Raw genomic sequence first — 23,585 nt, 5'->3', positions numbered from 1 at the left:
AAAAGAGAACACGAACAGGTCTGATTCTCCCCGCAACTATACAACAATGTTCTGTTCTTTCATTCAAATTCAAGACGTTTTGTAGAAAATGAAACCTAATCCATTCTGGTGTCTTCATATTATGTGCTTATTATGGACATGATTTACTGAAGATATATTCATTGCACTGTGTTATAGACATTCATTAATAAGTCTGGAAAGGAGAATGGGGTATATATAACTATATTCATGCTCTGAACAAAGGTTTACATTTGTATTATGTATCTTTTTAAAGAATATTTATTTTATTTTGTATTAGGGGAGACTTATCTCCTTATACATTTCAAACAACATTTTATATATACCATGTTACTGGGCACTATGCAGCCAAACATGTTTTCATATGCTGTATAAACATATACATTTATATTTGTAATCAAGAAGGTTTTGAATTAAAAGGTTCGTAGCATAAAAGAACACCACTGCAAAGGTGAAAAAAGATGAGATTACTCGAACATGTTTTAATTTAAGCAGTAAGGTATACTATAATTTCAAATATCAGGTTCAAATCAAATTCTCGCTATAAGAGCTTCTCCACAACACTCATCTGTGTCAATCTTTGACCACTTATGAATAGGGCGGTGGATCTAGTTTATTTGTATGTTATACTCAAACGTATTTGATAGTTGTTGTATAACAAATTCAAGTGGAAGATTTCAAGTATCCCGTAAGATGATATTAGCTTTTAGCTGTTACGTCTGCTGAGTTTTTTTATATTCGCATAGAAGATATCAGTAGCAACATTATTCACTTTCATAACTCAAAAAGTACAACGCACATACAAAATTTAACGAAAAAAAGCACAAATTAATCACCTTGCGGGATTTGAACATGGTACTCCTGCGTGACAGGTGGCTATGCTTATTACTAGAGCAAGCAACTGACAAAATGGCGGAACAAATTTATCGGTCAAAATGTTATCAACGTCTATGAATGGCATTAAAAATCGTTCACGATTTACTCCAGTGAATATTAAAGTAGTCCAACTTGCTATTTCCCTTACTATCTTCAAAGATGAAAAACAAATATATATCTGCTAAACTGTGCAATCTAGACTCTTTATCTCTTCTTTATAGACCATCTCGGTTATATGCAGCAATACTGAATTTGAATGGTTAGTAATGAATTCTAGAACTCCGATATATTTCTCCCTGCTCCATTTCCTGTGTGGATTAGAGGTTTGCACGCAATGGCACACCCAAAAATCATAGAAACTTGACAATAATAAGATAAGAAAGTGACTCCCTAAGAACGTAAATATTTTGCAGTGTTCTGCACATAATGCCTTACTTGGATTTCTTTGTCATAATTTTATATTATTATAGGTATAACGCTTCATGATGCATGAAGGAGTTAAGCTATGTGTATATCATACAGCAAATATAGAATCGGGAACTTGTGTCAATTTAAGCGGGTAATGTAGCAAGTCAAGTGGAAGGTCCTCTCGATACTTTTACCTGTGTCTTTGTCTGTCTGTTTTTCTCTCCGGACAAATATAGAAGGATAGAGTGTGTCATATAGAGACAAAGTACACACAGCATTTTTGGAGCTTATTTAATTGTTATGCTGCGTAAAAAGCAAATACAAACTGAAAACTGGAAGAATTATGTTTCGAATCCGTATCTACGTAGTATGTTATATGAACCTTTATCATTTTAAAGAGAACACAGTATTTAAATTTATTTCGATTAATTCAACATTTGACCAACGTCATATACATAACTTCCTCTGCATAAGACATTTCTGGTTTTTGATGATTTTAGTCCTTGATGACATTTACAGTTGACTTTTTAGCTGATTTTCCGAAACGTTTGTATAAGATATTACTCACCTAGACAAAGATGTAATGCTTTAAAACGTATTTGCTATATTTCAGTATATGTTATACACGAACTACTTATTTGTGAATACTCTTTTGTTTTGAAATTGAATACTTCACGCATCCAAATTATTGTTTTATTTCACTGGTATAAAGAGAGACTTGGGATTCTGAATTCCATAATGGAAAGGAACCCTAACTTTTAAGAACATTTTAGTACTGAAAAATGTTCAGTGCTACACCTTCACTGAAAACCTGGTTCGGGTTTTGACTATAAATGAGTATACTCGTACGGTTGGATCAACCAGTAGTGGTTACACTGAATTATTTGAAGATATGAGAATTTCAAAAACAAAAAAGGTGATCCATACCATAACAATGTTGACGTGCATCACAGTCTCTGTACACAGTGGAGCTTCCATCGCAAAATGTTCCTCCGTTAGCAGGATAGGGGTTCGAGCAATTTCGAGTTATATTCTGAGATCCAACTTCACAAGGAAAGATAGCGCTATAGCATGTGCTCCATGACGTCCACGTAGACCATCCACCATTGACTGCCAGGAAATAAAGTTCTTGAAATTAATTTTTGCTATAGAAAAGGCATCTAAAACATTCCCAAGAGCGTATTAATGACACGTAAAACTTAATCACCAATGCAAAGTTTATAGGGTATGTAGAAATACAAACAATTGTCAAAACTCAAAACTGTATGACGGGCATTTATTGTGCGCTTATAAAGCTGCGACAATGTTCCATGCGTCATTCTTATATATTGCTTGATCACCTTCACCGTGACAACAAGCCGTATATACAACTTAAAAAAATGCATATGTTTCGCAAACAATACCTTTTTCTTTGATATATCATTAGTGTTTTCCTCATTAGCATAACATGTCAACATACCTAGGTATCCTAGCTTTAACATGGAACATCCACAATAATATGTTATTTTTTATATCTCAGATATGGATAATGTGTTATCCTTGTATTACAAATTTGCATATTCGATCAAATGTTTTTAAAAATTAAATTAAAAGCAAAATTTATGATAGAAGCTATTCCTTGCTATCCTTACTTTTCTGTACAGTAGCTAGTAAATCATCTTCTTTAGAGTTATTTTGAAACAGTACACATCAAAAGAATTTCTTTTTATAGTACGTATGTATAAACCATTAGATAAGATATACCTCCAACTTACTCTATATTATTTCATAATATAAAAATTATAGCTTTTTAAAATAGATTATAAACACACACAAAAACACATACACGCTTTATGTAACTTAACAAATAATTAAATTATCAAAACCATTAAATTAATATTTAAAAATAACTTCAAATGTTCTATCACAAGTCTGAAATAATAGTATTCTGAATGAATTCCTTGTCTTGAAAGTGCATGTGGGTCAATAACCTTGAGTGTGCTGAAGCGCCAATGGTCTTGGTTTATCACAATAGCATCGTCCTGAACATCTTTGAATTAGCTCACAATAATCCCAAAATAGTGTTTATTCCGGTCAAATGAGCAAATATTAATTCCAATAAATAATTTAAGTAAAATAATCCTCTCAAATTAAATCTAATCGTTACATTAAATAATTCAGCAGACTGAAAATTAAATAAGAAAAGTAATATAAATATGATTTTGAATAAATTGTACAACTCTCACTTTATCAAACTCTTCACGAATCTAATACGATTCTATGTCACACTTCATTCCCATGTGTCAACATCCCAATAGAACAATAACCCAAACTGTACACAGGTTTATTATCAAGGCAATAAGCAACCCATTTATAGCATCACTATCCTGAGATCGAATCTACGACGATGGACACAAATTACACTGGTCAACAGTGAAATCATTACTGACTTGAAAAGGCCCTAATCTGTAGTATTTTGGTGTGCCGAACACGAATATAACCGTGAAAAATTTGTATTGGCTCTCGTTTTGAAGATATTCATATACCTCATTTTCTATGTTTCACTGTGTAAATTTCTCCAGTAGGACTGCAGCAACATCCGGAATAATGATGTAACATTGCATAATACCATCATGCTCACATCATCCACAGTTGATTGCATCATTTTCTGATGCAATGCAATACTAATGCCATGCGGCTGCTGAAGTAAGTTGACGTCAGCAGTGTACTATACATGTGTAGGCCTATTATACTAATGCCAGGAGGCTGCTGAAGCTGACGTAAGCAGTGTACTATATAAAGCCCAATCAGATAGGTTCAGCATTTAAAATATTTTAGACGTTGTGCGAGACAGTTCAAGCTACTGTTACATAAAACTTATTATTTTATCCATTTACGTACAATAAAGAACAGTAATGCCTCGAAAGTGTGTTAATACCGCGGACAATTTTTGCTATATTTGTGGGGAAGTGACATTTGCCAACCAGAAGAAAAGTATCAATTCTCAAGTGAAGAAGGCATATCATCTTTACTTCGGATGCAAGGTTGGTGACCAAGACAAGCCTTGGGCTCCGCATATATGCTGTGCTACATGTACAACACAGCTTTCACAGTGGTTGAATTGCAAAAGGTCATCAGTGCCGTTTGCAGTCCCAATGGTGTGGAGAGAGCCAAGCAACCACCTAAATGACTGTTACTTCTGCTTGGTTCCTCCTCTTTCCGGCGGAATAACGAAGCGAAAGAAGTCGAGAATAGTCTACCCAAACATTCCGTCTGCATTGAGACCAGTTCCACATGGTGAGGGACTTCCTATTCCAGAACCTCCAGCAGAATATTTTCTTGATTCATCTGACGAAGACAAAGGTGAGTCGACCTGTTCTTCTCCTGGTCCATCAGCATGCAGTGATCCAGATTTTCACTGTGGTGCATCATCAACCCCACACAGAATAACACAGGAAGAACTAAATGACCTGATTCGTGATTTGGACTTATCAAAGAACAAGGCAGAATTGCTAGGATCAAGACTCCAACAATGGAATCTTCTAGAAGAAGATGTCACAATTACTGCATATCGAAAGCGCCACCAGCAATTGGAGCCTTTCTTCAGAAAGGAAAGTAATCTGATATTCTGTTCCGATATTGAGGGCCTCATGAATGCTTTAAAAATCACTCATGACCCACAAGAATGGAGACTATTTGTGGACTCTTCGAAACTGAGTCTCAAGGCTGTGCTTTTGCACAATGGAAACATTCTTCCATCTATTCCAGTAGCGTATGCTGTCCACATGAAAGAGACATACGATAACTTAAGGCAGCTACTGAATTCCATTGAGTATAACAAGTACAGCTGGCACCTCTGTGGTGATTTGAAGGTAGTTGCCCTTTTAATGGGACTGCAGCAAGGATATACAAAATACATGTGTTTCTTATGCGTGTGGGATAGCCGAGCAAGGGAAATGCACTACATGAGGAAGGAATGGACTCACAGGCAGAATGTAGCCATTGGAGAGAAGAATATCCAACACCCAGCTCTGGTTGAGGCTCAGAAAATCTTGCTACCACCCCTTCACATCAAACTAGGTTTGATGAAGAACTTCGTGAAAGCCATTGACCGGACTTTGCCAGCATTCCGATACCTGCATGAAAAATTCCCTCGACTCAGCGAAGCAAAGATTAAAGAGGGAGTTTTTGTGGGTCCTCAGATTCGAGAGCTTTTCAAAGATGACCGGTTCAACAACTTGCTGGAAGGTGACGTGAAACAAGCATGGAATGCTTTTCGCCTAGTTTCTACAAACTTCCTCGGAAATGTTAGGGCAGAAAACTATAAGGAACTAGTAGAAGACATGTTGATGAAGTATAAGAAACTTGGCTGCAATATGTCTCTAAAGATTCACTTCCTTCATTCCCATTTGGATTTCTTTCCTAGCAACTGTGGTATTGTTAGTGATGAACACGGCGAATGTTTTCATCAAGATATCGCAACAATGGAACAAAGATACCAGGGAAAATGGTCCACTACAATGCTGGCTGACTACTGCTGGACACTCCTCAGAGATGCTCCCGAACAGCTGTACAAGAGACAGGCGAAGAAATCTAAGATGTAGTCAGTGACTTGATTTTTTATAGGTAGGCTATTACAGTTGACCTTTTACTATTGGAATGCATTTCGTTATGTAAACATTAATTTCTTGCAGATTACAAAAAATCTAGAGCCAATTTTGCAATTTGACTGTCATATTCGTGTTCAGCACATAAAAATTGATAAGAATTGACTAATTTTATTTCAGTAACATGACTTTTGTAAAAATTTGTTGTCCAGTGTTAGTTGTGTATTGTGCTGTTAACATGATCACTACAATCTAAAAGCGTGAACAAATTATAGATATACGTAACAATATATAACAAAACACACACACACACACACACACACACATATATATATATATATATATATATATATATATATATATATATATATATATATATATATATATATATGTGTGTGTGTGTGTGTGTGTGTGTGTGTGTGTGTGTATAGATAGATAAATAGATACATATGTATTCTAATCAAAATAAAATTTATCTCAGTTATTACCCGTGACTCAATTTTGTTGTCAGCAATACATAACCGAAATTGATTGCCTGTGTTTGTGTGGCTTTCGTATTTTTATACGGCCATTTTTTCTCTTACATGCGTTGGTATAATTTGAAGCTTTTCATTCTTTTCAAGTCTCTATATTTTCCCTCTTTATATCTTTCTTAATTATGTACCAGAAATGTGAATCGGTACTATCGTTATAATTTCCTTTAAAACTTTGTTCAGAATGTTACCTGAATTCTTCTTTAACTAATTCGAATCATTTTGTAGAACTAATAACTATATTCTAGGAGTTGAATAGCAAATCAGCAATGACTAGATCTTGATGTGATGTTGATTTACTTTCGAGTATGGATGGGCTAAAGTGACTATTTTGAAAGTGAACATACACTAGAATAAATACGTCGATGTATATATTAATAGTTTCAAAATCATAGAGTATTATTAGTTCGTGGTCTGTAATTTTCCCTAGTGTATTGAGTAAAACCATAAAAATACTGTAAAAAATTAAGCAATTATTTTGGTTTGGACTCGACACCAGTTTTTCGAATATTTTACAGATGAGTTTTAGTTTGGCTTGGAAACCGTATAACACTTTTAGATTTTATAACAACTACCCGACTCAATATATATTCAGTTAGGTTATGTAACGTTAGCTATAAAACAGCTTCAGGAAATATGATATAATCTTTATAGCTATAGCGTTAGAAAGGGTCAATATGTTTATAGAAGAAAAACAACTAAAACTGTCGTTATTGAAATTTTGAATTTTTTCTATTTAGCACTTATATATATTAAATAGGATCGCTATATTTAGAATCTTTGACATGCCAAGGAAATTTCATTTGACAATGCCTTCTTCCTGCATCCTACAATATGGTAAGCAATCTATTGAGCACTGTTTACAAATATATGTATAGTTTTGTACTGAGTTAAATATCGCATTTTCTTATGTCGCATTTTGAGTTTCCATTTAAATGCCAGACTAAATTTGCAATAGAAAAAGAAAAACGGTTGTTGTTGGAAGAGTAATACAATACCCAGAAATTTTCTCTACATTCATATATTCTTATATTTTCGAGACACAAAAATCGCCTCATAAAGTATATTTGGTACCCAACATAATGAGACTGGTCTGCATTAACAATTTTAATCCTGATGTGAAATTTCGACATTTTCTAAAACATGCTACAGTATAACATTAGGAATACATTAAATTTGTATTCGTCTGTTGTTAGTACACAAACACATGTGTACAAATTTATAAACTAATATCATCTTGCGAGATGGCTTAAGCCGACCTCACAAAAGCATGCTTATTAGTTAAATTAATACCACCAAGTGTAGATGTACGAGTTTTTGGCTTGGTAACTTCTCTATCTACTCCTGACAGATAGATAACACTAATATACCATATCCAACAAATACATTTGATTACCATGAACACGTTTTATTTCCTTCATTGCGCACCAAGTTCGAGAAATGGCTAAGATATGCTGTGCTAGCTGAAAATTAATTGGCAATTGATGGAACTGTTGTTGTCTCGAAATGTCGAAAAATTGTTGTGAATGGCTACCTTCATACTGCAACCCTGAAAATATTCTATTTCATGAAACAGCAGCCAAATCTGTATTCGCAATTGGGAATATTACATAATTAATATCTTTAAGTATTTGAACGGTGATGAATATTTAGAATGTGACAGATGTGAAAAAGATCATATGAAATAGAAAAGATAAATAATGCAAATCTGTATTCATTGGAAAAGATATGAACAATTAACGTACATCCAAAAACATCACAACGAAATCAATCGTACGTTAGGCGTTTTAAAGCGACTGCAATATTTGCAGTATATGCATGGCAATAAATGACACCAAGGAGTGCACATACATTATATTAAAGGATATTAAGTTAATTTGAACTATATATGGAAATATGTTAGATTAGTCATCTAGAATTTGATCAAGCGAAAAGTAATGAAAGTCGCATAGATTTTGAATGAATCATAAAGACGCTTAAGATTACTTCAAGTCTCGTTCAAAGCCAATATAGCAATAATTCGCCAAAAATGCTCAGTCAGGTTTGCATTATTTGTCATGGACAAACTGCAGAAGCAATAAATTATACAAAGTATCCAAAATTATTTGATATAGGAAGGAATGTAAAAACTTATTTACCTATTGACGATACGTTCATATTTACTAGCAGCAGCACACAAATGAACACTTTTATTTTATCTGCAATGACTGTCTTCAAATAAAACCTTTAACACCTTGGAGAAAACATTGTAAAATGTTCAGAAGAATATATAAAAAAACAAAGCTCATTTTTTTTAAAGAAGAACAAAAAGAGCACAAGATTATTCCACAATCTGTATAATGCGCATATATTGTTGTTGAATGTACAACTGGTGAAATAAAACAACCTGACATGGGAATATAATATATTAGTTGTTCCTTGATAGTGGAAGTGTTGTTGATATCGTACTGAGTTCTATCGGATGTTGGATATAACAACAAGCAGTAAATAAATTCTCAGGAACATAATCAAACCATGTCAGGCTCTTAAAACTCAGTAATAGAATTGCTGTATAATCGGTTTAAATTTATTAGCCAGTTGGCTATCACAGTGGGTAATGTATCACAGACACGTGTCGAGCCAAACAAAATCATTATTAACATATATCTTTCGACATTAAAATATGCACTTACTGTTGCCTATAATATGCTTTCGAACAGAATATTGATATTGGCCATAAGGTCCGCTATCTTCAATTGATATTGAAACAAATCATAAATCTGAAAATTCTATTCTTTTTCAGCCAGTACAAAATCGATTACCTGACAGTAAATGTTACATTGCCTGGAAAGTTATTAAAAAAAATTAGCATAACTTTAATTGCAAGATGCATGAGTGAGAAATAATCAAATTATAATGCATTGGCGTTGCACGTTTGTGATATAATTTGATCTGAAGCAACAACGGCGAATTGTTCATGCGGAAAAAAGGAGAAAAGATAATAACAATATGCAATTAAATTAATTTTACCTTATCCGAAATCGTGCACAACTGAACACTAGAAAAGGGACATTGATATTGCAAACTACAGGCGCATAGCTAATATTTCTCCATGTGATTAAACAGTAGGATTATAATCCATGAAAGCAAACATGATGATCTTAATCTAAGTCTAGATTATTGGAATTCCCCAATAGAAAAACCGGTTGTACCTGACGTTTTCCATCTTTATTTTTATTTTAGCAATATACCTTTTATTGCTGACAATTTAGAATGTTCTCGGAACGCAATTTTGACCTTAACACGGGTTCTACTTTTGAGTCTTCGCTTTTATAAAAAGATGTTTACTTGAGAAGTTACTCATCCGTGCCATAACATCTTGAAATACAACTAGTTATATTGTTGTGTTGAGTTCTTCGTTTAGGTTGAATGCTTTATTTAAATTGTAATGCACTGGAAATGCAAATTACTCATTAAAAATATTCTTGGACTGGAACATTAAATTTGAAATTTAGTGAGTTCAGACAAACAAATGTTGGAATATATTATTGTGATATATAAATGACTGGCAACACATCGTTACACTCCAGGCGATCCACACATTACCACGATTGAGACTGCGATCTCATCAATACATGGAATATATATATATGTATGTTCCCATATGCATTGACACATTTTCGCAACACTTATTGAAAGGTATCGCGTCTTAGAACAAGTTGACAATAAATAATTGATGTTGAACTAAGAGTTAATTAAAGAGCGAAGATGATATCTAAGCTGCAGAAATTAATTTTTGAAAACAGATTTTAAAAAATGATAATAGATTCGCATGAATTCTTCAGCTTTGCAAAGAGTCGGAGGAAAAGCAAATAAAATACCTAACGTTAAACAAGATGTACAACTGGTCGAACAGAATAATACAACGCAGTTGGGTGTGACACTAACAGTATGAAAATGTCTCGGAGAATATGGCATTCCATAGCCTTAACAAAAGTCCGTCCTAATACTGTTTCCAGCATAACTTATGGTTTAGCTCTTGATTTCCTCAGACTAGTAAGAAATAATATAACTTAAGAATACGTCCTATGTACTACAACAAAGTTTCAGTAATACATAACAATATATATTTGTAATGTCATTAAATTTACTAAATCGTTGTGTCATTAGCACATATTCTAAAGTGTCCTTGCTAATAATAACCCGTACCCACCTGCACATGATTGGGCCTGACAGCTGGTGTAATCTGTATGATCACCGTCACACAACAGTCCACCATTAGCCGGGATTTCGCTTGCACATGTTCGAGTTCTTTGACGTACACCACTACCGCAGCTGGCACTGCAAGTCGACCATGATCCCCATAATGACCAATTCCCGCTTACTAAGAAAAGAAGAAAAGAATATATCAGCTAATTACATCCTACTGGCATGCATAATCGTCGGTTGTCATGTAATAACTATACAAAACAATTATTCGAATTAGCTAAACCTGGTGTTTTTGTATAACTATCACATGCCATTTAAGTTTCATGAGGTTGACTTTACGAATTTAGTGACAGTTTGGGTGTATACTATGCATTAAAAACGAATCTGCGCAAATAACCTTTTAACTCCAATGTTCAGTGACAAGTATACTCTTAAATTTGTTTGAGCTATTGCAAAACACACATTTATATATATTTATATTTGATATTATTATACGTAAAACTTTACACCAATTTGATCTCTAGGAAGGAAATACTGATTAAGAAAATATTTCCTAGTCTATTTCTACGCAGGGATTTCTTTTCTAGTACAGTCCAGAAATAATTCAATTACATTAGACAAAAACCTCATACGAAAGTAATATTTGAATATGGTTTGATATTTGAAGAGACACGTAGTTCTGTGTGAGAGGAGATTTAAATATTTTGAAACATTTATGCAAACAATAAATGTATGTTGCTGTTGCGATAACGATTTTAAAAAACAGATATACAGTCATTATAAGTTTCTACTTGTTCGCACAAGTAATTACCATATTCCACTTCTGAGCAATAATTGAATTCAACAAACTCTCTCATAATTTTGATAATATTCAATAGACATTCATGTCAAATAAAGTAGTATAGTTGTTGTAAATCTAATCAGAATAATCTTAGAACTGCATGGCTTCCAAAAATATTCAAATGGTCCATTTACGAAAGTTATAACACTTCGAGCCTGGAACTAACATTCACCGAGCAACTGTAAATATAGTCATGAAAGCAAATGTATGTGCTTTTATAATCAATTAACAAGGACAAAAATATGCTTTAACTAAGTTTCGTTATGCATTGGAAAATTTCTGTACCTAAAGTATTATTTTCTAATAGATTTTTTGTCGTCGCGTATCATATTATTTAAATGTATATCTTGTATCCCCTGTTCCATTTGACATGACGAGTACAACAAGCTATGGTGCCTCAAATGTACACAGAAGTTTGCTTGCAAGTTCATTATATATCATCAATCTTTTTCATAAACGCTTGGATGGATTTTAGGACACTGTAGTAAACTTGCATTTCAGAGGATTGCCTCTTTCCACATCATCAATGGCTTTAGTGTTATTTCACGCTTCTTTCTTATGTTTTATTCATCGTCAACCTGCTTGCTTCGATTACTAGTAGTATAATATATGTGGCTGTTTTATTGGTTGTTCTTAATGTTCTGTCAGGTGTAGAGTTGGCTAATGTTGCTTGTTCCTGACATGGCAGTCGCCTGGCACTTAATTTAGGGTTAAGCATATTGCAAAAATTGCCCACTAGGAAATAATCTGTTCTCATTTTTCTCTGGCCCTTTTGAACTTCATTTCGTCCAAACATATTCGCGAGGTCAACAGATAAGAAGTGCATGCAATTCTGGGCGTTCTTTGTCTGTTGTTGTTGTTTACCTCGTCCTCGTTCTTCGTCTTCGCATTATGATTACAATTATTAGTAGTCAGCAGAATTACTAGTTATGTGATTGAATCCTTATATCATGGTCCTATTCGCTCTCAGTCATGAAGAACGTCAGCTAAAGTGCAAGGACACATATTTTTCATATGATAAATTGGTGAGAGATTGTACATGTGTGCATTTGGCAGGATATAACGTGTCCGCTCTCATCCATAAAAGAAAATGGAATATAAACACTACACACAGATTATAGAGGGGCGATTCAAAGTTTCGCATTTGAAACGTTCATGATCGGAATAGATTGCATTTAGCTGGAAAAATTAAATTTCACTTATTTTCGATCGTATCGATTATCATTGAAAATAATAGAGCTGCCCAAAATGGGTGAATGCCATCCGTTTGTTTACAATTACTTTAAATGAACATTCATAATGAACATCAAACAGTTCAATGTTCTGGCGTGTGTTTTTACGCCTATTTGCTTTAAATCTCAAGAAATGTTCAAACATCACAGATATGTTAGTTCCGAAAGAAATACTTTGGTTTTGTCATTTAACAGAATGCTCACTCAAAAAGCATAAGAAGATTATAACTGAGAATGTTGTGTTTATCTTCCCGTGCTTCCTACAAAATATCGTCATCATCTTCAACCGTTGATGACAGAAGAAGCCAGGAGTGTGCGTACGTTTGAAAACAAATGACCTCTTTTAGTTATTGCATGCATATAATTCAAAAGTATTTGCAAAACTATTGCATGTACTTTACTGGATTAGGATAGTTGTTGATTGCATGTCGCTCATTTTAAATGTTGTAAATAGCAGAACTTATTGTATGTGCAAGTGGAGATTTTATACCTGTTGGAACGAAAACTAGTTGCACTTTTTTTCAGACATTCCCATTCCATTGCGGGAATTATAACAACAGTCTGGAAATTCTAGTGCTATTAGAAACAGAAACCTTTAAGCATGTCAATGCTTAACCTCTCAATCCCAACGATTTACGACACTTTAAAAAGCAAATTTTGTAAGTTCAGTATATAACCTACAAAAACGTTACTTCTAAAGAGTACACCCTAACTAAAACCCGAACTTTCTGGATTTTATATAGCATGATATATATAAATGTGTCGAAGTTGTTGTTATACCTACATACTAAGGAGATTAAATTTGCCTTTAAATTCTTCATGTATAATAATATATTGGGCAGACTATTTAATCGTCATATTTGGAGATTGAAATATTGATTTTGGGTTGTAAAATATCACACAATGGACAAACATTTTAAGAATATATTTTTGCTGTAAGACAGAAATTAGAAGAACAAAAATATATTAGAAACATATAATCTGCACAGGACAAATATCCAAAGATATGATCTCATAAATCCTGAAATAAAAAATGTGCTAGTGACTATTATTACCAACAAGTCATGTCTATCCTAGGCCAACAACGAAGTGTTGAACTCGTTAGGGTTTTAAACCCCATATGTGGAACAATTCTACTAAACGGAAAGATTATGTTATATTTTGTGATGTAATTTAAGTTAGTATGCCTCAAAGAGAAGCAAACCATCAGGAAACCAAGTACTATTTTGTAGGGAAGATCTTTTCTTTTTTATAATGATGGGTCATTTTTATAATTTGTATTTGCATATAAATACATGCATTTACAGCCAGTAACACCTGATAAATGTAAATGATTAATGTTCACTGTATCTGTACTGGGCTTGCATATGTTCGTTCTTCGATATGCCACATTTTAATTATGCAAGTTTCATGTCCAACATTGCAAATTTTCTAAAACAGCCTTTGAAACGTCTTTTGAAATCCTGGCCTCAGTGAATAGCTTGGTCGTATCAAATACTCGAGGAAACGTGGAAATATCACAGTTCATGTTACCAGTTTCACTGTTTCGTGAAAGGTTTCAAACTTTGAAACATTTGAAAATCAACATCGAATGATTAAAACACACACCTAATGGATTCATTATTCTGTGTCCGTCAAAATACGAATAGTTAGAAAATTGTGTCTCGGTCTGAATCCAGAAATAGCCAAGGACCTTTTGTATGTCAGATCATGTTTCATATGAATTTAAATTTTCTTATAGGAGGGTATGAATAGGTTCTGATACCAGATTAACATTTATGCATGTCACGTCCTATATATAGGTCCTACCTGTGCACATAGTATTCATACAAAGGTTATATTCAATCGGATCCCCAAAACACATGTTTCCGTCATGCGTTGGTGCTGGATTATCACAGAGTCTCCTCCTGTGAGTTAGTCCTATACCACACGTCGTGCTACACGAATTCCAGCTACTCCAAATGGACCATCCGCCATGGACTATGATATTTAAATACTCAAAGAATTAATTCAATAATAATAATAATAGCAATAATAATAATAGTAATAATAATAATGATTATGATGAACAAAAAAAAATGCAATGGGTATTATAATGCTTACATAGCCTTAGTTTAGAAAGAGGGACATCTCCAGGAAAATGAAGATGAAAGCGAATACCAGCTGGAAAAGCTTAGAAACACAAGCGAAACGACAAAAAGACGGGAAAGGTCATCGGCATGTTATAGGAAACAATACATCACACGAATGAGCACAAAGTGGGATGGCCGTGGCTAGGCAAAATATGAAGAATGAATAATTCGCATTGAAAGCATTTGACCTGCCACTCGTAGTCAGTCATTGAACAGTAAGTGTACAAATTCAGATTTTCTTCTGATTGTCAAGCATGTACATTATTAACGACGAGATACTATATTATCTGATCAGAACGTGCAGCAATCTATATTTCAAGTTATAAAATAGGCACCAAGTGCTACCTCTGGCCGTGCACTAGCAAATGTCTCTGAAACATTGGCTTGAGTACAAAAATAATATGTACGATTTCAGAGCATGATGGTAGGATGACAATAGCAAGGCAAATATGTGTCAGGTTAATTATCGTGTCCGAGGAAATATGGCAACAGAAAATATTAAGTGATCATGTCATTAAATACGAAACTTTGCATGTGCAACACGTGAAGCTACTAAAGTCAGAAGCTGGTCAATACTTTAAGTACATTAACATCTTTTGATGCTTTAAAGAAGAAGCAAAAAGGAACATTAAAATACTGACAACTATTGTTGAGGATACGAACACAAATGTACACACATTTTCTAGTGAAAGCAGATCATATTTAATAAACTTTCCTTTGCATCAACTAAGTGTGAACACAGACTGAAACAAATGACAGAAATATAATATATTTGCAACTTTGCCTTTTAGATGTACCCTAGGGCCCCAACACAACCACCACATTGTTACAACATTGTAAGTCTAGTCATGATGCACAAATAAAAAGACACTAATCTCTTAATTGCAAAATGTTTTAAATTGATAAATTTGATGAGACTACTTGATTGTAAGCGTGAAATATTGGGCGATGGCCATGATCTGGAAAAAGAGACCCCCCAAAATGATACACTACCAACCTTCGAATAATAACATAAAAGTTTGCAAATTTTGTCTCCTAACCTCAGATAGTTTTAAAATTATAAATCAAAAACTAAGGACGTGACTCACATAAGGAAGAATGCATGACAGTGGACAACAATATTAATTATGATGATAATCATCCTAATGAAAGTAATGATTTTGACGTTAACATAATGATTCTGTACCTGAAGCCCAGTGTCATCTAGGACTCAATCCTTTTTAACCGACCACGCATCCTTGTGACTGTACAAACTAAATATATTAAATCTTTCTCAAAGACTTTCTACTAGGTTCGTTTGTCAAAGAAAGCGGATGGATGGACGCATGGATGGTGGCACAGACATATGCAAAAGTGGTCATGATTATTAATAATATATTCCCCAAATATCTTGGTTATGGCAATATGCAGCAGTAAAGATAAAGTGCAGTACAAACACCTTGTTATATGTCATTCCGGACTCCATGATTTTTTCATCGGTTCTTCCAGACAGTATAACATTTAATTCGATGTATTAATATGATACCATAATGATCACTCATTTTTATAGAAAAACAAAGATAATGAAAAATAAAAATAAACAGGACCAATGACGAAGAAAACTAATTAACATAGATCTGGACTGGTATCATATCAATATCAAACATACCATTATCAGGAATAAATATCAGTGTCCTTACCTGGACATTTGTAAAGAACACAATCCAGGGTTTCACTGGAATTCCCAGGACATGACTTTCCTCCTTGAGCTGGAGCTGGGTTTGTGCAATCACGTATCCTTGTTCTTTTACCATTATCACATGTTACAGAGCAAGCAGACCACTCCATCCAATCTGACCATTCACCGTCCACTAAAAATAAAATTATTTATAGTTTACCAATAAGAGATGCATTGTATGTTTCCGTCTTAATCCCTTTTATTTCTAAAATGTTGTTATCATATCTTTAACATTCGCATTTTTTGTCACTATCCGACACAGAATCCAAACAGTTAAACTGTCCAATATATGAAATGTCGTCTAAAAGATTTCTGTATTATTTTATGCTCGTGGGAAATGACATTCAATTAACTTATGGCATGCATCTGGCAATTAAACCGGGATATACATTATCCTTGGATACCACGTCATTTAATTCGCGAACATACATATTCAAGAAATCAATTTAAAAAAGAAAAGCCTCTCTCTCTCTCTCGGTCTGTCTGTCTCCTTCTCACTCTTTCTCTGTCACTATGTGTCTGTCTGTCTGTCTCTCTGTCTCTCTCTCTCTCTCTCTATATATATATATATGATTGGATGGATTGATGAAAGGATGTATTTAAGTATGTATGTATGTATGTATGTATGTATGTATGTATGTATGTGTGTGTGTGTGTGTGTGTGTATGTATGTATGTATGTATGTATACATGTATGGCATGTACGACATATATAAGATATACCACGAGATGTATAATTTGTTTTTCATTGAAAGAAACCGAGCCCTGCCGAGTATCCCTTTAATTATATTTATATACGAGTTGCAAATCAAATATACAACAAGATACGTTTTATTTATATCACATACAAATGCACATATTTTACGTTGAACTGAGTTAAGAATGAATGCAGACAAATGTGTATTGACCAAGTAAATGAGCTCTTTACTTCCCTGCCCAGCGTGTCAGCTTCAAAATAAAGTTATGTGCCTTTCATGGTTATTTACAGTCAACTTGATAAGTTGTTTGTTTTCTCTTTGAGCTTCTATTTAAATAAAGATATGGCTCATATATTTTATTTAAAAATTAAAGATGGATTTAACGAAGAAAGTTACATGGATCGTTTCTTGAACACGGAAATGTCAACCATTCACGTACTAGAGAATGTATGGCAATTAATGTCGATTATAAACTAAGCAAACCGACCAACCAATAAGAGGCAGTTCAAACATTTTGGTTTAAATACTGATGATGCCATGCATTATTCTGCTTTAATTAACAATACCATCAAGCATATAAGTGTCGTAATCCAACAGCTATTTCTTCATTCCTTTGTCGGTTTGACTGTCACTTTTACAAAGGTCCAGAGTTATCGTCGCATAACATCCGAAAAAATATCCTGCGCCGATTTTCGAGAGAGAGAGAGAGAGAGAGAGAGAGAGAGAGAGAGAGAGAGCGATTCAGACAAAAGACAAACAATAAATACATTAAAAGATGTGTGCCTCGTAACCAACAGATTTACCGTTTAGTGTCGATAGGCTGATGCAACTTTGTGCCATTGATAAAATTAACACTATAGATAAATATCAAGGACCTTGTACACATTTGTTTACGATGAACCTTGTTTTTTTAGGATATTTTGTGTAAGTTCATTTTAAAGGTTTCATCAAACCCATTTATTTCGCTCTTACTCAGGATGACTGCATATTTTGTCACTCCGTGATACGAGAGATAGACTGGGGGTGGGGCTTAGTCAGAATGGATTGCGATGAAATTGTGTACCGTGTTAAATTCAGTTAATAAATGGATATTATCAACATGATTTTGTCATTTTCCTACGTCGCTGGAAGACAGGTGGTTTAACATGGAATTGTCCACATAAATTATGAAAACGTGAGAAACAAGCATCGTAGAAAAAATGTCTGATATGAGATGTATACTTATTCAAATTTCAAATTTTAAAGGAATTAAACAGTTTTCCAAAAATCGGAGTTCCAACAAGTATTGAGTTTTGTAACATTTGCTATACATATTATATGCTGACCAAATCCATTTAAATATATAGTAGATAAACTATATATATATATATATATATATATATATATATATATATATATATATATATATATATATATATATATATATATATATATGGAATGACCGTAAATATGTGGATTTTAAGCAGACTTGATTGGTAGTCTTAATCTTACTATAAACATAAATAGTTGCTAAGCTTTATATGTCTTAGATATTTGCCGTTGTAATTTTGTTGTTGACTTTGCTAAAGCATACCACCATGAATCTATTATGCTTTCAACATTATTACTTATAAATTAAAAGGTTTGTCAAAATATGTATATATTCCTGAAAGACTGTAGTACACATTTAATTGTTGATGATAAATGGCAAGATGTTTTAATTTGGATGAAAGTGTTAATGCATAATTTATATTCGTTCATGTTTAGAATTCATCGTACCATACTGTGTACTAATCTCTTCTTGGTCACAGTTATGAGAAGGGAAAATAGACAATGCTTATTTAGTAACGAAATAGACGAAACCTTAGTGTGTTAATTCCAAGTTCGATGTGTCTTGACAAAGTTATGAGATTGATTTAGGCATTTTTACCCATACATATATTTCAATGCATCAAAAGTAGATATTACGTAACACAGATGAAAAAAGAGATATAAAGTTTTCAGCTCACTTCAATTAGGTGAAATCACTAGAAAGAAAATACATATATAAATTATACGCTCAAGGGAAAAATAAGTTGATATTAAATAGCACCGTTCTTCATCAATTAAACCCTATTTCACGGGCCTCGAGATTTCAGATTCTGGTGTTTGTCACATATAAACCTGATTAATAAATTATTTACGAAAAGAGGTAGAGTAGGAACAGCTGTTTAACATCATTCAGCCAATAAAGCGAATGCACATTTAAAAGATTTATCTCTTTAGATAGGTGGATCAAGGTTTTTGGTATGGTTGGTCTTTCAACGAGTGAAAAAATTGTACATTTCTTTTTAATCGGTTTCGACAACCTTTAAACAATAAAAATAATTGCTTAAGAGAGATTTCCTACATAAACAAGTTACATACTTTGTTAAAAAGCCCTGCATCTTTTTTTTAATGAAATACAACAATGCACATTTTAATCTATTACAACTTTGCACATATTACCTATAGAACAGAGCCCACAAAAGTGCTTGCAGATTTCCTTGGCCTTCACCACATCTCCACAAATACCTATAGTACTTTCAATAGCAGCACAGTTGTCCAATCTATCTGAACAAATAGTTGATGATGTTGCTTTTGGAGGAGCTGGCAGAAAGAGTTCAAGATATTGTTTGTACTTTATATCAGAAAAAAAACGTTGTTTTCATGCACTGAATAATTTTTTAATGTGACGACAAACGACAAGTTGACTAATGTTCTTCCTGATATGATTTACCTATTTAAAAGTTGCATGGAAGAAACGTTGAACAACAAGAACCCCAACAAAATACTACAATTACTACTACTATTGCTACAGCAGCATAGAGGTTAAACAGACCACTTGCTGGAAGGTCCATTTTTTAAAAATAAAGCTTCTTACGAAACGAAAAAGATAAGGTCAATAACTTTAAACCGAAGACTATAAATTCCCGTGAGTTTCTCTGATTGGGTTACATTATCTTTGTCGTTTGTATTTTTCTAAAATTTGTTTACCCATCGTGACACTTATCTGTGGTTGCACCCTCTCTGCTGCTGCATTGTACGAGTAATTAAATCATTATTATATCAATAATGGAAAATTACACTAGTATATTAGCTAGAGAAATAGTATAAGCAATCAGAAGATATCTTCCTGTTCGTGATGCTCTTAAACAAAAATTGCAAAATGTCAAGGTGCACAAGCTGAATATGCAGAAGATAAAGAAAACTTTTTTAAAATAGTTTCAGAAGCTACTGTAGGTCTTCTCCCAACATTAAAACATACAGCTGAGCAAACTAAAAAGATAGCAAGAAGAACCAAACAGACGAAAATAATTTTAAGAGATCTTCAGGCTGGAATAGCTGATGATTTACCTCCACCGCAACCTCCATGCTTAATACATTTACTGAAGATGCTATTAAGCAAATAAGAAAACATGAAACAGCAGAAGATTTAGCTGCATTTGATGCTGAGAGTTACGATTATAGAGAAAGATATTTAAAACTTGAATATGCTAATAAGCCGATTTCAAATTGGCACAATTTGATATTTCGAATAAAAACAGAAGATGAGAAGAAAGCTAGGATAGGTGATTTTGATTATATTGCATATAAAACTGAAACAAATGACGATAGGGCAACAACTTAGAAGTCAACCTAAAAAACTTTAACCTGAAGTTGATGTTAAAGATAAAATGAAGATTAAAGGTATTAATGCTATCAAGAATGCAAAAGCAGAACCGGTTTATAATATTGCTGAAAAATATGAAAATATAGGTAAATATGTAAGAACCAAACTTGCTAAATCTTAGTAAAAAGATAATTGGGCTAGAGATGCATATCTCATCTTTAGTAAACAAAGTTTTCTAAAATTTAAGGATCCTGATTTTCAAAAAATTTAAGAAGAATTTAAACAAAGAGAACAATCTGAACAACCATAAATTGTAACTGAAGCTCAACCACAGTCTCTTCTATCACGACAACTTCCTAAACTTCCTCAACCTCAAATTTCTGAAGCAGAACAACATCAAAAACAAGAAGATGAGAGAGAGAGGAAATAACAAAGCAGCAAAATAATTGAACTTAGAAGTAAATTTACACCTGGGGCTTTAGATAATATTAGAAAAATAAAGACTAATGATAAATTAATGGATATTGCAGCAAAATATGAAGAAAGAGATAAATATTTAAATCCTGAACATGTTGGATCATTGTCAGAAAATGATTGGATTAGAAGTGCACTTATTGCTTTGCTCTTTCTTTTGAAGATGATAAGGAAAAAATATTTTTAAAAACAATTTTTCCTGATAAAGCGATGGAATGAAAAGAGGAATTGCAACGAGAAGAAGAAGATATGCTTGCTGAATTGTTTAAAGATACGCAAAACTCTGAACCAAAACCTGGAAGTGGATTAGGAACCTGTCCTGACGGTGTTCTGGCCGATATTGACCGACTAGAAATTCTGATCGGAGGAAACCATGCAGGAAATAATTCTCCAGAAAGTATTAATGAAATATCTAACATTTATTTACAGGCGGTATTATGGATCGCAACATTTATCACTGTCTCGTTATTTAAATTGTTGAAAACATTTAATTAATCAACTTGTATTTTAAATAATAATTATACACAATGCTCACCGCGCGCCTGAAATGATCCGAGTAGTAAATTCACGATTACCAACATATAAAGTTATTTACGGAGATGGACTTGGTAATGTTGTTCAAGGTTTATTCAAGAGGATAGTTCCAAAAGCAGTACCAATTCCAAAACAATTAGGAATGAAATATATTGACGTTATCTGCTATAAAGGTATCAGTGCTCTTGGTAATGTTGCCAGTAAAGCATTTTCAGCAATCAAAGAAGGATTTTTTTTAGCTCTATTAGTACGAAATAAACCAAAGCTAGTAAAATTACCCAGGACTGAAATAATGCCTGCAAATATCAGTAAATAATAAATCAATCTGCCAATCTAAATCTAGCAGAGTTGCCTGTTAATGAAGTTGTTCCTACAAAACTGACTAATGAAATTATGCCGACGAATACAAGTTTTATTTCATGAAGTGGTCTTTGTGTTAGACGAAAATAGTTACAATAAAATGTTTAAACATATATCCGATCCAGCGTTTGATATGGATTCAACAGTTCTTAAAGATGATTCTCAATATTATTCTTATGAAGCACGTATACCAAATCAGCGTGCACGAATTGAGGTACAAGTTCAAGATACAAGCAGATATTTTTTTTGCCTGCTGAAGCATCTATTGAAATAGATGGAGAACTTAAAGCATATGTCCTTCTTAATACAGCATATGCAGATGATGCTTTAGTTGGCTTTGTTAACAATGGTATTATGGCGTTGTTTGATAACACTATGTACATTAATGATTAAATATTGAAACATTTCAAAAATATGTTGATCTTGCCCAACGATATTAAATATTCGGATGATTATACAGGCTCAGCTGGTCCGTCAATAATAATACTGATTATCCTGATCACAGATCACATTTGAAAGTACAAATGACACGAGATACTTCAACTGTTACACAAAAAGATGAACCGATAGCCAGGCCTGCCAATGAGTTTTTGATGCTACAGAGCGCCAACGACAATCATAACCTAGGATTTGCTATACGTAAATCAATGTTGAAAGATGGTCGTAGAAGCTTTTCATGCGCAATTCCATTATCACATATTTTTGGATTTTGTGGAAATGTCAGAAAAGTTATCTTTGGAGCGAAACATACACTTGTACTTGTGTGAAAGGGCAATGATAATGATGCCATTTGGCAACCAATCGCTGCTACTGCTTGTAAAGTAATATTATTTAAATTTCATTCTGGATGACAGTAATAACTCCAACAACTGCAGAAGAAGAAAAGTTAATTAATTTTATGAATTCGGGTGGAAAAGCATTGTTATCATGGCTGACGGTAACTACATATAGCACTCAGATTAACATTGCTGTGTTATTGACTTGGTATACTGCATCACATCAAGGAGTTTCTTCACCAAGACATATATTTATCGCATTAAAAAATGGGACTCGACTAAATAACCAAGAAGGTAGTCAAATTTTTTAAATAATTATGTAGTACGTGCATATCATCGTTTAATGACATTTATGGGACGTGATCCAAATATAGATACGTGTTTACAAATATCACAGATTTTAGAAATCTGTATCCGATCTATTATTTTTCATTGGAGCATTGGGAAGTATTCAAACAATTTGTCGTTGATATTCATTTTAAAGCTCGCGATAAAGCAACGTTACTTGAAGGTACTGTGGACGATTGTTAGTTATTGACGCACCAATAGAAGACTTGTAATCAAATCGCTCACGATATTTATAATGTCATATGATCATGTCAG

The 23,585-nt window shown here is 33.4% G+C and overlaps 1 protein-coding gene across 3 annotated transcripts in view; it reads right to left on the bottom strand.

Annotated features, from left to right (window-relative positions):
- Window positions 1-23,585, bottom strand: part of LOC149777711 (properdin-like) — an 84,018-nt gene that overhangs the window by 35,039 nt on the left and 25,394 nt on the right. For 2 of the 3 annotated variants that reach the window (XM_089938764.1, XM_089938763.1), the window contains 5 exons: window positions 19,695-19,835; window positions 16,494-16,664; window positions 14,492-14,662; window positions 10,614-10,784; window positions 2,230-2,412 (listed from right to left, as the gene is read on the bottom strand). In XM_089938764.1, coding sequence (XP_089794890.1) covers window positions 2,230-2,412; window positions 10,614-10,784; window positions 14,492-14,662; window positions 16,494-16,664; window positions 19,695-19,835 — 837 coding nt within the window. The remainder of the gene's footprint in view (window positions 1-2,229; window positions 2,413-10,613; window positions 10,785-14,491; window positions 14,663-16,493; window positions 16,665-19,694; window positions 19,836-23,585) is intronic. The other variant, XM_089938765.1, reaches the window with a different exon arrangement.

The sequence above is a fragment of the Sinohyriopsis cumingii genome, chromosome 17 (assembly GCF_028554795.1).
Source record: "Sinohyriopsis cumingii isolate HCF-2022 chromosome 17, ASM2855479v2, whole genome shotgun sequence".
Lineage (NCBI taxonomy): Eukaryota > Metazoa > Mollusca > Bivalvia > Unionida > Unionidae > Sinohyriopsis > Sinohyriopsis cumingii.
The sequence above is the reverse complement of the archived record's forward strand: the minus strand, read 5'-3'. Positions and strand labels throughout refer to the sequence as shown.